Consider the following 14,610-nt stretch of genomic DNA (forward strand, 5'->3'; position numbering starts at 1 on the left):
ACAAAAGGTGAGGAATATTATTAAATGAATATATTGTACATATTATATTGTGTATATAGTGTATGTGTGTGTGTGTATATACACGTGAGTAACATGGCTAACAAATAAATATGTGACTGTCGTGTGACAGAAAAAAATGTAGGGAAAAGATTTGCCCTAATTATAAATATAGATTATATATCTTTTCAAACATTTTTTGATATTATTTGTAATTCCAATGAGAATTTTTTTTTATCAGTTTTCAATATTATTGCACATTTCAAACACACCTAATAAGCCACAAACTCAGATGAACTCCATTGCACATATCTTCCAGTTTTCTTTAAAACATTTTAATATACAAGTTTAATGTGTGGATTATTTCAATATTCAAGCTGTATACATTTATAAAGGTTTTAAGACATATTTGCTGTTTAATGTTGCAGGATAAAGATGAAGAGGAGGGACTTGAGCAGCTTGTGATGGCTGTAATTGTAAAGAATGGATCTTCTAGGAGTGGCAGCCCAAGGGATGCTGGAATTGTTATTGAGGCCTTAAAGGTGTTCACGGGGCATGCTTTATCCTCATTGGCTTGAATCTCCAGTATCCCAGGCATCTTTTCAGGTGTTTCAGAAACTTTTCTTGGAGCTGGATTCTTCAAAGTTTATAAACTGATTACAGTACAATAAGTCTAAACTGCTGTCTGATTTTCTGGGTGTGAATCAATGTAACAGAACACAAACATGGAACCTTGTGGACGGGAAATGTGGACGGTTTTCTTTAAAGACTGTAAAATACTTTTTGAATTGTACACTGTTACAAATACATCATTAAAATGAGATGCTTTCCTGTTCTTTTGACTGCAATAAAATAAGAATTGATTCATCTTTGTCTGTCATTCTGAAATCAGATATAATACTCATTACTAATAAAAATATTAATGGATGATGTTAAATTAAAATAGTATAATTGAATAGAATTTATTGTATAGTGCTAGGTCTTTGTCCTGTATACCCAATATTTTGTTTAAATTTAAATTAATTTCTAATTGCAAATTGCAGATTACCTTTTTGAATGGGTTACTATTAAGGAGTTTATGGAGTGATTCTAACACAATTTTTATTTGTGGAATTTAATTAATGATATTGCTTGTAATCTGTTGCCACACTTTTATTGAGTAGATATGGCATAATATTTTTTATTGTATAGTGCTAGATCTTTGTCTAGTATACACAATATTTTTGTTTAAATTTTAATAAAACTTTTAATTGCAAATTGCAGTTTGGCTTTTTGAATATGTAAATATTAAGGAGTTATAGAGTAAATCTAAATCAATTTTGATTTGTTGAATGTAATTAATGATATTGCTTGTAATCTGTTGCCACAATTTTATTGAGTAGATGGGGCATATTATTTTTTACAGTGTAAGACGTTTCTCAATCCGAAGGCTGTAGCCTCCGAAGGGTCGCATTTCTAAGATGGATACGTCATAAAAACTGTCTTATTTCAGAATATTAACTTTGAAATTAACTTTAAAATATTGATTAATATTCTTAGTTAATCGTTAATTGTTGTAATATGCTTATGACTTGTGAATGTAATGCTCAGTTAACTTAAATAAAACAGGCGATGCTGTTTGCAGCTCTGATTCTACCGCTGTTCATTTAACCGTAACTCTTGAAGCATTTGCGCTATCAAAAAAGTTTGAATTGTTCCTAAAAGAAGACAATTGCACTTTTTGGAAATATATGGTTTATTACGGTACTTTCTTGCTTTCCGTCTGTCAATCGCTGCTGTTTGTGGAGATCTGAAGGGGGAGCGCGTTAGGTTCAAGTGCATTGCAGCAGAGAGCAATATTAAAGTCTAAAATATAAAACTGTGTAACACTAAAGTTGACACGCTGTTGGTGGCTCGTGACTCGACGACCCGACTGTTTAAGTTGATTTTCAATAAAGCAGTGTTGATTTTTGTTCGCTTCTGTCTATGTTTCAGAAGCTAACAAATGCTCAGGTAACCACGGGCTATTAAATTACTCCGAAAAAGATTTTTGCTTATACAAAACAAAATTTAAGGATTGTTTTCCGCCAAATCCACAGTATACAGTCAGATCACAACACCTGAAATATAGCTTATGGCACTATTTGCGTGGATTATGACAAAGGGCGGAACGTTTCTTTTTAGAGACCCACCTTCATACACTTTCTGCCTCCGCCACTGATTAAGTTAGTTCTTCAGCGTTTTAAATTACTATTTTATTTTCTGCGGACAACGCTTTTCGGGAATGAACAGAGGTAAGAAATTTAAGACTTGGGTAAATTAAATTTAAGACCTGGGATAAAAATCTGGGTGTTTTTAAGACTTTTTAAGGCCTTAAATTTAACATTCTGAATTTTAGACTTTTTAAGACTTTTTAAGACCCCGCGGGAACCCTGCTCAAAGATCAAAATATTGGGTTCGGCACCTTTACGCTTTAATAACACCAAAAACTTGATCATTTCATGAGCCAAAAACTATAAAACGCCAAAACGGTATGAAAGTACAAAAAAAGAAAAAGACCTGGCAACACTGCAAGACAGTGCACTGTGGAGCAGCCTCACGAATGCATCCAATACACAATGCCAAGATGGAGGTTTATTGCAAAACATAACGCTGTTAAAAATGGTCAATATTTTGGTCAAAGCTGTGAGTGATAAGCATGCGAGACATCAGAACGTTGCTATGATTATCTCTGTGTCAATCATCACATTTTCGGGAGCGAGTCTTGTTCCGTACAGACATGAAACAAACATTTAGGGGATTCCCTAACGAAAGTTTGCAGTGTGTACGAGGCCTTAAAGTCCCAAGGAAATCAAAACTGATCATTCTAGTTTTTTACTGTAATATTTCATTGATTATTACAAATTATTTATCTGTGCAATTCATTATATTTTTCTAAATTCATGTGCGCTCATAAACGTCAATCAAAATTTGAAAATGTACTTCAACCATTTTTTGACGATCATTCCCTGATGACGTCAGCTAGATGGGAGCATCGATTAACTCTGCCCCCTCCATCAGTCTGATGCCAGTTTTATTTCTGAATAAAATTCCTACTTTTCTATATCCAATCAAAGTGGAAAATACAAACAAGCCACGCCCACCATTTTCCTTGCGTGATATTCTGTTTTACTCAGAAATACGTCACAACACAGAAGTTCAAGGGTACTTTAAGTGGACCGTTGGACATTGTCTTGACAAACTCCCAAATCTATCCCTCTAATACCAGTAATAATTTTAACTAAGAGTGTGCATCACAAGAGGACGTCTTTGAAACTGAAAGTGTGAACTAAAAAAGGCAACACCTACGCAACAAAGCTATATATTTCCATTTCTGCTTATTGCCTGCGAAATGTTAAGGTGAATGTTGAAGTCTGAGATCTATTGATAATGTCTTCTCTTTTGCGATGGGGCACCATATAGCCTGAGGGTGGCAGCTCTTATGTCTCCACCTGCTGAGATCTCGGGAAGATTAAGAGCAGCAGTGCATCTGTTACCCTACATGACTAGAAACAGCAAAGAAGTGTCACACTATTCACTCATAAACACGTCCCCGTAAATTATAATCCCTGCACATGGAGTTGTAAACCTGTCGCTTACAGAGGACACCTTCATATTAGCCCCTCTGGTGAATGTCACCCTGCATCCATAAAGCTCATCATTCAATATTGACTTTAAAATCAATGTGTACATTGTTCATGTTGAGCACGAATACCAGCAACAAATCAATGTGAGTTAATGAAAGTTAATGATTAGGTGCGAGTCGAATTTACACCGGCAGGCCAACTGTACAATGAACAAAAGGCGGTTAATAATTACTTGCACATGAGATGAGCAGTCTAACATTATACATGCAACAAAAATTCACTGCATAACATCAATGCAAAAAGATTTGCATGACACGTTAGTCAAACCAGCAGAAGCTCTGATGGTATTGAGTCCAGAGAAAATGCTGTGAATTCCATCAATAAACTTTGTCTTTAGTTATTTATTTATATGTTAAAGCTATTCCAGCATCCATGGCTATATTCATGGCGATAACCGGTTAACTTGTACAAAAGTTAATGTACACACAACTTGGGGTACGGGCAATTTGTCATCTCCAATTTAAACCTGCATATCTTTGAACGGTGGGAGGTACCCGAAGTAAACCTTCTTGCCGTGTTTTGTTAAAGAGGACCTATTACGTTGCTAAAAACAACATTATTTTGTGTACTTGGTATAATACGGTTTCGCATGGTTTATTGTAAAAAAAAAAAACGTTTTTCACATACAGTACATTATTGTTGCTCCTCTATGCCCTAGGAAGTAAACAGTTGCCTACAATCCGTGTGTTTGTTGTAGTCCAAGAAAAGAGATTTAAAGGAAAACACCACCGTTTTTCAATATTTTACTATGTTCTCTAACACATTCATGAGGCCCTGTACAAAGATTAATAGTGCACGCATTGAAAAAAGATAACTTGCACCATAGTTTACTTTGGGATTTGTACTTTTTGCATACCGTTATACACCCTTACACACAAAAGGAAATATTAAAATCGTGAATCAGATAATTGGTGCTCTTTAAAAGGGATAGTTAACCCAAAAAAATTTACATTTTGTCATCATTTACTCACCCTCATGTTGTTACCAACCTGTATACATATCGTTATTTGGATGAACAAAACTGAAAATATTTTTTGGATATTTTTTAGACCCCATTGACTTCCACACTAATATTCTTTTATGGAAGTCAGTGGGGCCTCTAATTGTTTGGTTACAAACACTCCTCAAAATATTTTCCTTCACGTTCATTAGAACAAAGAAATTTATACAGGTTTGTAACATGAGAGTGAGTAAATGATGACAAAGCAAACATTATAAAGGGATAGTTCATCCAAAAATAAAAATTGAAAGGATAAGCATTCACCACAGAAAAAGTAATATCAATTCAAATTCGTAGCCCAAACGGTGTCTACACCAGACTTCTAAATTTAACTAAAATCAAATTAAAGTTTGTAATGAAAGAAAGAGAAGTTCTAAACTAAAGGATGCATATACTGTTCCACACAAGCAAAGAGCAAAGGAAGAAAAATGCTTTGTGCATTTGTGTTTGATAATATGGCCTTTGTAAATAAATCAATATATAAATCAGATGTGAATCACAGACTTCTCTCTTCGCTGGTGATCATTTGTCTAAAAACGACACAGAAGTACTTCAGGAGTTAGTGTGAAACTGACCTTATTAGTGGTTTGATCTAGTGCCCCTAAGACTTTAACTCCCCTCTCAAAGATCCTCTAAATGATGGTTCCCTGATGAGCAGGCGCGCACATTACTCCACAAATTCGACACATTTCTCACCCCTTGCATTTATTAAATACTTTGACTAATCTGATCATCCTTTCAGCCACTAAAATAAAAAAAACACTCTCAAAAAAATGTTACCCATATTTAAAGGCATCCCACTGAATTTTGTAACAAAATAGGTCTGTCTCAAAACGTTTGCTGCTTCACCTGGACCTTTTAATGTGGGTGAAAATAAGGCATAGAGGCCAGGAAAATTTTACTTAGCAAAACCCACGGAGGAAGCTCTTCATGTGGGAGTTATATGGAGGAACAGTGACACAGCTTGTGCGATGAAAAAATAAGGATGATGTCAATACCCAGGTTGAGGAAAGGGTGTATGATTTTTACATTTTATGTGGAGCTGTTGACAGATGGGTCAAACTGATAATCATAAGCAAAATAATATTCATACCAGTGGCAGCTGGTCAATAGGGAGCGCTGGGGCGCCGCACCCCACAGTTGGCCAGAGAAGAAATCTACTTTAATGTGTTACCAAAAAGTTAAATATATAGTGCAAATTGATACAAAATAAAATCATTTAGTTGTACAATTTCATTGTTAATCATGTTATCATTCATTAAAAAAAAAAAAAGAGTTTGTTGTGTGTGTGTCATGTTTGTGTGTCTGGGTTTGTATGTAGGTCAATAAAAAGGGAAAAAACTTATCACCTGAGCTCTAATTGGCTGGTTTCGGATCCGCCTTGGGGCGCAGGACTGTGCGCCCCAAACCCTCCCACTCATGTTGTAAGCGAATCAATATTGTTTTTTATGTTGTTGACCTCATGTGATTGGATCCTTCTCAGAGTCTCATAACCGCATTGCAGATAGTCATGTAATTGCTAGCTAGTACTGATCAGTGAAAGCAAGTGAAATATCTCGAGATAAAGTAAATACGACAATTTTTTTTGCACCAGCCGCCACTGATTCATACAAAATATTTTATTTTGCCAGAGACCTGAAACTAACAAGTTGATGTGGTGTGAACTACCTAATGGATGTCTTGGGCTCACTTTACAGTTGAGCACACCTGATACTGCAGGAGAGCAGAGAAACAGGGCAGCAGGGACACTGAAGGACTAATCATTAGGGCAGCTATTAGCCTCCAACAAGTGCAGTACCCCAATTAACCAGCTAGAGCCCCGAAGCTTGATAGAAGACGACAGAGTAATAGAAGGAGAAGAGAGAGAAGGCAAGTGGAGGAGAGAGAGAAGGCAAGTGGACGAGCGAGAGAACTGGCAGCATGCTGAGAGGAAGAAAAATGGGAAAAGAAGACAAGATTAGGAGGGTAATGTCAAAAAGGACAGAGATAGTGGAAAATTAGCTCACTCTGTATGACTGAACGTGAACGATGGAAATTGTTGAAAGATACGAAGATGAAAATGAGAAGTGGTGAGTGCAGGAGCCTTAGAGAGGTGGTGGGTTAAAATTCTCAATGACCTTTCAGACAAGATGTAACACACAGAATCATTATGAAGCCGACAGTCTTCTCATAGGCTTAATGGAAACACCACCAGCAATCTGTGTTAATACTAATCAGAACGATGCCTTTAGGCCAGGAAGGTTTTTTATATTTTATTGAGTTTGAAACAAACCTTAAAGGGTGTCTGACCGAGCAACTTGTGGACGCACCAGGTTAGCAGAGTGGCATCCCTTTAAAAGAACTCTTTGCAAAGATATACATAGTATACATGATATTTCTTTGACTAAAGGGATGACACTGAGGTGACTGCGTTTGTTAGCAACAAGATCTTGGGTACTCTTAGGGGACTTATTATTGGGTACTATATTATTTTTAAAAAAAATGGGTATTTAAAAAAAGGGTGTACAAGTAGTATAAAAATACCGAATTTTTACCTATATTAAATGAAAAGTTTACTGAAAAATAACAATTCTGTCATTGTTTACTTACCCTCAACCAAACAAAACAGGGGCACCATTCACTTCCATAAGGTTATTTTTTTTTCTACTATGGAAGTGAATGATGCGGTGTCCCTGAATCTGCTTTGTTATAAACATTCTTCAGAATATCTCCCTTTGTGTTCAGCAAAACAAAGTACCATATTTTCCGGACTATAAGTCGCTCCCGAGTATAAGTCGCATCAGTTAAAAATGCATTTTGAAGAGGAAAAAACATATATATAAGTCGCAGTGGACTATACGTCATATTTATTTAGATAATGATTTCACAAAATCCAAGCCGAAGAACAGACATTTAATTTGGAAAGGCAAGTTATTCAACTAGGGATGCACCGATATGGAAATTTTGGCCGATGCCGATAACCGATATATATAGGCCGATAAATATTCATATTATTTTCACAATGAAAAACTCCCAGACCACGGACATCTTGTCTTTGCGCTAGACTAGCATACTCTTCTTAAGCCCGCAACACAAACTTCACATGGCCAGCAATGAGCAAGTGAATTTGTTCAACAAACCAAAATAATCCATAATTTATCGGCTTTCATTTATCGGCCTAATTTTGCTATCAGACCGATAACCGATAATATTAAAAATAAACAGTTATCGGCCGATAACGATATGCCGGCCGATATATCGTGCATCCCTATATTCAACTAAACAATAGCACAGAACAACAGGCTGAATAGGTGTCTGTTCATGTTAAAGTAACAAACGGTTATTTACACGATAAACAATAGCATACAGAACATACCTGGGAGGCTGAATAGAATAGGCTTAATTAACACAACAAGCCAAATCAAGTTCAAAAAGGTCCCGAAGTCATTCCGCATCACTGAATCCATTGAATTACATAAATACAGGAGCAGCATAGAGAGGAGTCTCGCGGCTGTAGACGATAAAAGTTTCTCTTGGTTCATATGAAATAATTTTGACGTATAAAGTACTATTCGGACGGGATTAGTTTTACATAGGGAGGGTGGGCTAAAGCAAGTTTAATCAGAGCTTCTCCGTGATTTTAGTCCTGTCCGAATGCTCCATGTCAGTAATCATTACGGACAATGTCAGTAAAGATTACGGCGACTTTTACCTTCTGTAAAAAGGTCCGGAAAATTACCTCAGGTAATACTAATCCAGTGCGAATAGACCAGCTGTAAATATACATGTAAACATACACATTTTTTTTTAAAGTCAAATTTACTTCTCAGAGGCACGGAACTGTTGAGTAAATCATGACAGAATTTTCATTTTTCAATGAACTATCCCTTTAAAAGCGGTTTACACACACACGCATGCACGCACGCACGCACACACACGACTTAATTGGGTTTTGATTCATTACCCGATTCTTTAATCTAATGATTCAGTGATTCTTTAATCTAGTGATTCAGTGATTCTTTAATCTAGTGATCATGCCTGAAGAAAAACAAGGTCATAAAGACCTTGGTCATGCTTTATGGATTTGTATAAAGATCCTACTGCCCAAATTCCATTGTAAGATCAAAATGAAATATCAAAGCATCTGTCTGAGCTATTCAACTTAACGAATAGTGCCACAAAACCACAAGCTGAACAAAGAACAAAAAATATAAATGAACGCATACTGGAACGTACAAAGGGTTTTTAGTTAGTGAATAATTTCGTTCTTTTATCCCCAGACGTCTCTTTGCTCAAATGAGTAGCAATGCATTTTTAAGGGGTGTAAGAAGAAGTGGAAGAAATGTGCACGTCTCTCTTTAGCTCTCACCCTTCAAGCCCAATGATGCAGCATGCATTACATTTGCACTACAGAACAGACCTATGGCACGCCAGGCTGTCAGTTAATGTTATCATCATAGAAGCAGTGTCGCGTTAGGCTCCATGTCACTGTCTGTCAGTTAAATCACAGCCCCCCCCGTCAAAAAAAAGCTTTCTTCAGCTTCATGACCCATTTCCATCATACTTAAATGTGCTCTTGCCAATGCAGAAGTCTCCACATCCAGATATCTGGACCATTATTTTGCATGAACTCATGCACGCTGTTAGATCCTGAATTGTTGAAAAACAATGTGAAGATATTTCTAAGGGCCCTTGTAATGTATGACATTTAAAGGGGCAATATTTTACAATTTTATTTACATTTTCATATTTTTACTCAAGGTCTATCGAACCAAAAAAGCTTCAATTTAGTTTTTCAGGAGAAATTAGTCTTCTCTCTGATCCTTTTTAATTTACTAATGCATCTTGAGACTGGTATGCAAATGACTCACGTTACGCTAAGGTTATACAATGCCATTCATTAATTTGGGCTAAGTGCCAAATTGATAAATACTGAAAAGCCAGTTATATATACACACACACACACGTAGGTGTCATATGTTAATTCTCTCATAGCTGACATAATAGCAAACTAATCAAGTCAACAAATATGCTAATGAGGAATGTGGAGGTGTCAAAATAAAGGTACTTCATATCGATATTTTATTTGTGGCATCGATGCATCATATTGTTAGAAATATAACCGATGTATCGATCCATATTGAGGTATCGTCACACCCCTAACTGTGGGTTCACACCAGCCGCGTTTGAGGCTTCAAATTGACGTCTACCGTGTCTAGTTTACTTGCTGCATTCTGAAAGCCATGCGTGAAATTGTAGTCATCGAGACATTCACACGGAAATACGCATCATGGGAGGGGCTTCTGCGACTCCGCTCGCTTCCTGTAATCACGTCACTACAAGAGCAAGCTCCTGACTGGTTAACGTGGCGCGTTTTTCCGCCAAAGTTCACTTTTTTCAACTCAATTCGTGCCATTCGCGCGAACTAGACACGCGAATGAGGTGGAATCGCGTCATTCGCATCGCGAGACCACCAGACGCGCGTCAACGCATCTTCACATTGACTTAACATTGAAATCACTCGCGCTTGACGCCTCTACTGCGGCTGGTGTGAACGCAGCATAACAAACCCCCATGGTAACTTTGCAGCAGGAGATAATATGTTAACAGCCTGGTACAAAAAATTATTTTTGTCTATATAGTTAATTTGGCCCTTCGTGAGAACTGTATGGGAGTTGAATGTTTTTGTAACTCATCTGATTAAGTTATATTAAGCTTTAAAGTTCTGCATAACTAAGGGCGGGGCCACTTGAGTGACAGGTGAACTGCCACTTCTGTCCCTACTGTAGAGCTAGGCAGGCGTGGTTTCAGCAACCAGCCACCCACGTCCCGTCCACTTTTCCCCCCATCTTTTTAACAATCAGCTACAGGACCTGATGTCCTGCAGTTAGTGTGAACTGCATGATTTTCTCTTTCTGTTCCAGAGCAATGGACCGCTTTTCATCAACGTGTGTCTGCCCGATCAGCACATTAATTATCTTTGCCATGTACCAACCCCCCCACCAGCTGCTGACTTGGTGTAAAATGACTGCTGTGCCTCCTTTTCCTAGAGGTCACCAGCACATTCATATCCCGCCAGAGGCCATCAACACACATGTGCTGAAATGACCTCGCTGATTGCAAGTTTGCAGTGTTGAGTGCTCCGTCTATGGCTTTCTTGGCCGACGGATGACTGACTAGCACCTTACAAAACTACTAAATAGAATGACGTTAATAATATCCATTTATAAAAAAAACTCAGGCAACCATGAAACTTTAATGAGTTGTTTGCAAATGCAAAACTAAATGAAATTACACTAATCACCTTAACACTGTGGTGATTTTAATAATAACAAAGTTAGTCCACCGTTTTATAGATAAGGTAATCAAATCAGATAAAGTAATCAGATCAGAAAAACAACTTGGTGATCTCAATTCACGAAATGGTTGTTGAGAAGTACCAGAAATGGTAGCTGACAAGTGTTCTGAGAATAATCAGATGAGATTGTAAAAAAAAACGGAAAATCAAATGAAAATTGCATGAGCTATTTGTATTTAATTGCCATATGTTTCATGTCACTAAGGGAAAAAATTAAACAGAAAGTCTGCTTTTGACAGCGCAAGTAGCGCAGTATGTTCTGGAAGAAAACAAGCCATACTGAGGCTCATCATTGAGTTATGCTGACAGGGCTGAATCTGATCGCTATCTGTTACAAACCGCTACTGACCATTGGCAAGTCATGATGAGGATCAGCTGACACTGATGCTGCAGACCTGTCCAGTGGTGTGCAGTGTCTTATACACTTTAGATAAGGTCATCGGAAGGATAATGTCTCTCTAAAAACATTTTTTAGTACAGCCAGGCTGCATCCCATCATTTCGTGAAAAAACTGATTAAAGAGCACCTATTGTCCGATTGGCTTTTTAAATTTCCTTTGGTGTGTTAGTACATGTTAACGATATGCAAAAGGTAAAACCCCAAAGTAAATGACGCAAGTTATCGTTTCCAAAGTAAATCTCTTTTCTTGGACTACAACAAACACACGGATTGTAGGCAACAGTTTACTTCCTGGGATTGGGGATGTAGACAAGTAGGGATGTTAATTAATCGATCTTCGATTAATTGTCGATAAGAATTGAATTGATAAAACTTAACGATTGTCGAAAAAGCAAGCACGTGTGTGCGGTGCCTGCGCAAAGCACATACACAACTGGTAAAAAAATTAAACGAGCACGAAGAAGTTAAACTAGCTATGATCACAACTATGCTCGATGCCAAACACACACCTGGGCTTTTTAAACTCATTCGAGACGAGGTTGGCTGCTAACGCAACGAAATGGCATCCGCAGTGGATCTGAGAGGGTCCGATGCCGAAAATGCAAACACGGTTACTGAAGGCAAAGACCCTCTTCAGAGAAGCCTACAAGATTAGCATAGCAACGCTGCTATACACAGGAAAGGAGACCAGAAGCCGTTTTTTAATAAACAGATTAAAATGTAAAACTTAAATTCTGGCAAGAAACTGTTAAATGTAAACTGTAAATGACTGTTGTTACACTCTGAACGCCCACAACATATATCATTGATCATCATTATTGACTGAGGCGCTACACGCTAAGCACTGTTGCAGGTTTTCTAATGGAAGGTTGAAATCTTCATAATATAAGCAACCGAATATTTCAAACATGGTAAGGAGCGTCACGTTTCCGGCTGACATCAGAGGTATTCAGGCCAATCACAACGTACAGATTAGCTGGCCAATCAGGGACACAAAACTTTTCAAATCCATGCAGCTACAAAAATGTACAGTATGTGGATATTTTACCATAAACCATGCAAACACATTGTATTATAACAAATACATAAAGTTTTTTTAGCAATAAAATAGGTGCTCTGTAATTGCCTATACACAATTGTAGCTGATGAAACAAAAGTACTCAAGGAAAGGTTGCAAAAACCTGTAAATGTGTAAAGGGAAAGAGATGTTCCCGCTGATGAGAGGGTTTTACAATCAAAACCTAAAATTTGCATAAAGGTTTGTTGCAGACAAAAAACAGCTTTTTACAAAGATAAAGTTATGAACTTGTTGTAAATTACTACCAAGAGACCACACAATTCAATCACAGAGCTGTTCTAGTATGCATTGTTATATTGGTACATTTTAATTTGTTATTGGTTAGTGGTTAAACAGATCCGTACAGACCAGGCCCCATGGTTCAGTATGCATGCAATCTGTAAATTAATTCAAAAATTTATTTTGTGAATTAAAAAAATGATGAACTATATTCATGTCATTTCAGGTTGATCTATTTGCATGCTAGTCTGTAAAAAATGAAAAACAAAATGCATAAAACACAAACGTATACTTAATATCAAAATATCATATCCAATGAATATATAACAAGAAATGACCAGGCCATAGAAACCCTTTCTCCCAAATTAAATCCATTATTTTACAATGGATGAGGATATTAAGGGGAGAGTATAGGTTGCCTTTTTAGTTAGGCACATACAGGAATCTGCCACAAACAGTAATCCCAACATGAGGTGAATAAACTACAGCAACCGCACCCTGTCCCTTCAGTCTTCCCCTGACAGCTTGTGAATTAATCAGGCAGTAAACAAAGCCAAGGGAGTATGAAATGATAGAGAGAGAGACAGAGAAAACGAAAGAATAGAAAAGCACATAGAAAACCAATCTGAAATAGTGGATAAGAGGAAGCTAGACTTACCCTGAGCCAGCATGCTGAATTCCAGGAAGAGAGCGATGTGGTAGAGCTCCATGGCCTCTTCTGCACGGCTCATGCATCCTCTCCCAGCCACCAGAGCCTGAACTTCACCCAAACTGCCTTCGGAGGGGCTCCCACGCAGAACCAACGAAAGGTCCACCACATCGGTATACATGCATTGCAGGACCACACGGGCATATTTTTTAGGGATGATGGATTCATCGAGGATAATCCGAGTGGGTGTTTGGAGAGTGCGCTCCGTGATCTCCTCCCCCGACCGGATGCGTCGTTGTAAGAGATTGCGGAAAAACGGCGAGCGGGCCGAGAGCACAGCCTTGTGGGCCCTCAGCTCCTCATCAGGTGAGCTATGGCTTACACCTGCGCTTCCAATGCACGGAGCAGGTCCGCCTGCTCCAAATGCTTCCACAAGCTCCGAGTCGGAGGAAAAACTAAGCAGAGAGTCAAAATACGGCATGTGCTCACAGAGGTTTCGCATGTCCGCTTCCAGGGAGTTAGGAGTACCAAACTCCTCACTCAGCCTTACCAGCACATCCACATTCTGCAGCCTTGCATCTTCTGAGCCCAGCTCGCCTGTATATAGGTAATGCAGCAATGAGGAGAACATGGGCGCATCCATGCCTGCCGTGCCAACGTCCAACAACACCTCAGCCCCGTAGCCTGGTGATGAAGAAAGTAGAGTCTTGAAGAACGGGCAGCGGGCAGCCAGGATGGCACGGTGGGCTGGGAAGCAGGAATCCTGGAAGATCAGGTCCACATCAGTGCAGTACTTGTGCTGATAAAGGGTGGCCAAATCCCGCTGCAGGGTACGAACCTCGGGCCTAGCCAGGCCTGCCTGCAGACTAAGCTCTTTGAGTGCTGCTGTGCCCTCATACTCTTCCACCAGGGCATTAACGTCACGGACATCCCACCCTGAGAGGAGCTCACGCATCTGCCGAGCATGATCGGCCGACCGACTGGACTTGCGTCGCTTAATGAATCTCCTCTTGAGGGTTGCCAAACCAGAGCTCTTTTTCTTCTTGTCCTGAGGTTTTTCAGGGCCATGTTCTAGGCTGTAGAGCTTAGACTCGCCGCCATAACCCTGTGGTGCATAGGAGGAGCCTAGAGACAGAATAAACACAGTGTTAAGAAAAAGACTGGAAACCGTAAAAGCTGTCAGCATGAATATATGAATTGTAAGGGCTGCTGAAGTTTATTCCAAATAAGTTCAACCTGACAAGATCCTCTTTTTTAAGTGTTTAT

At 38.5% G+C, this 14,610-nt stretch overlaps 1 protein-coding gene across 1 annotated transcript in view; it reads right to left on the reverse strand.

The window, feature by feature from the left end:
- btbd7 (BTB (POZ) domain containing 7) overlaps positions 1 to 14,610 on the reverse strand; it is a 66,370-nt gene that overhangs the window by 22,098 nt on the left and 29,662 nt on the right. The window contains exon 3 of the mRNA XM_055185421.2: positions 13,354 to 14,469. Within this exon, the coding sequence (XP_055041396.1) occupies positions 13,354 to 14,469 (1,116 nt within the window). The remainder of the gene's footprint in view (positions 1 to 13,353; positions 14,470 to 14,610) is intronic.

Source organism: Misgurnus anguillicaudatus, chromosome 18 (assembly GCF_027580225.2).
Source record: "Misgurnus anguillicaudatus chromosome 18, ASM2758022v2, whole genome shotgun sequence".
NCBI lineage: Eukaryota > Metazoa > Chordata > Actinopteri > Cypriniformes > Cobitidae > Misgurnus > Misgurnus anguillicaudatus.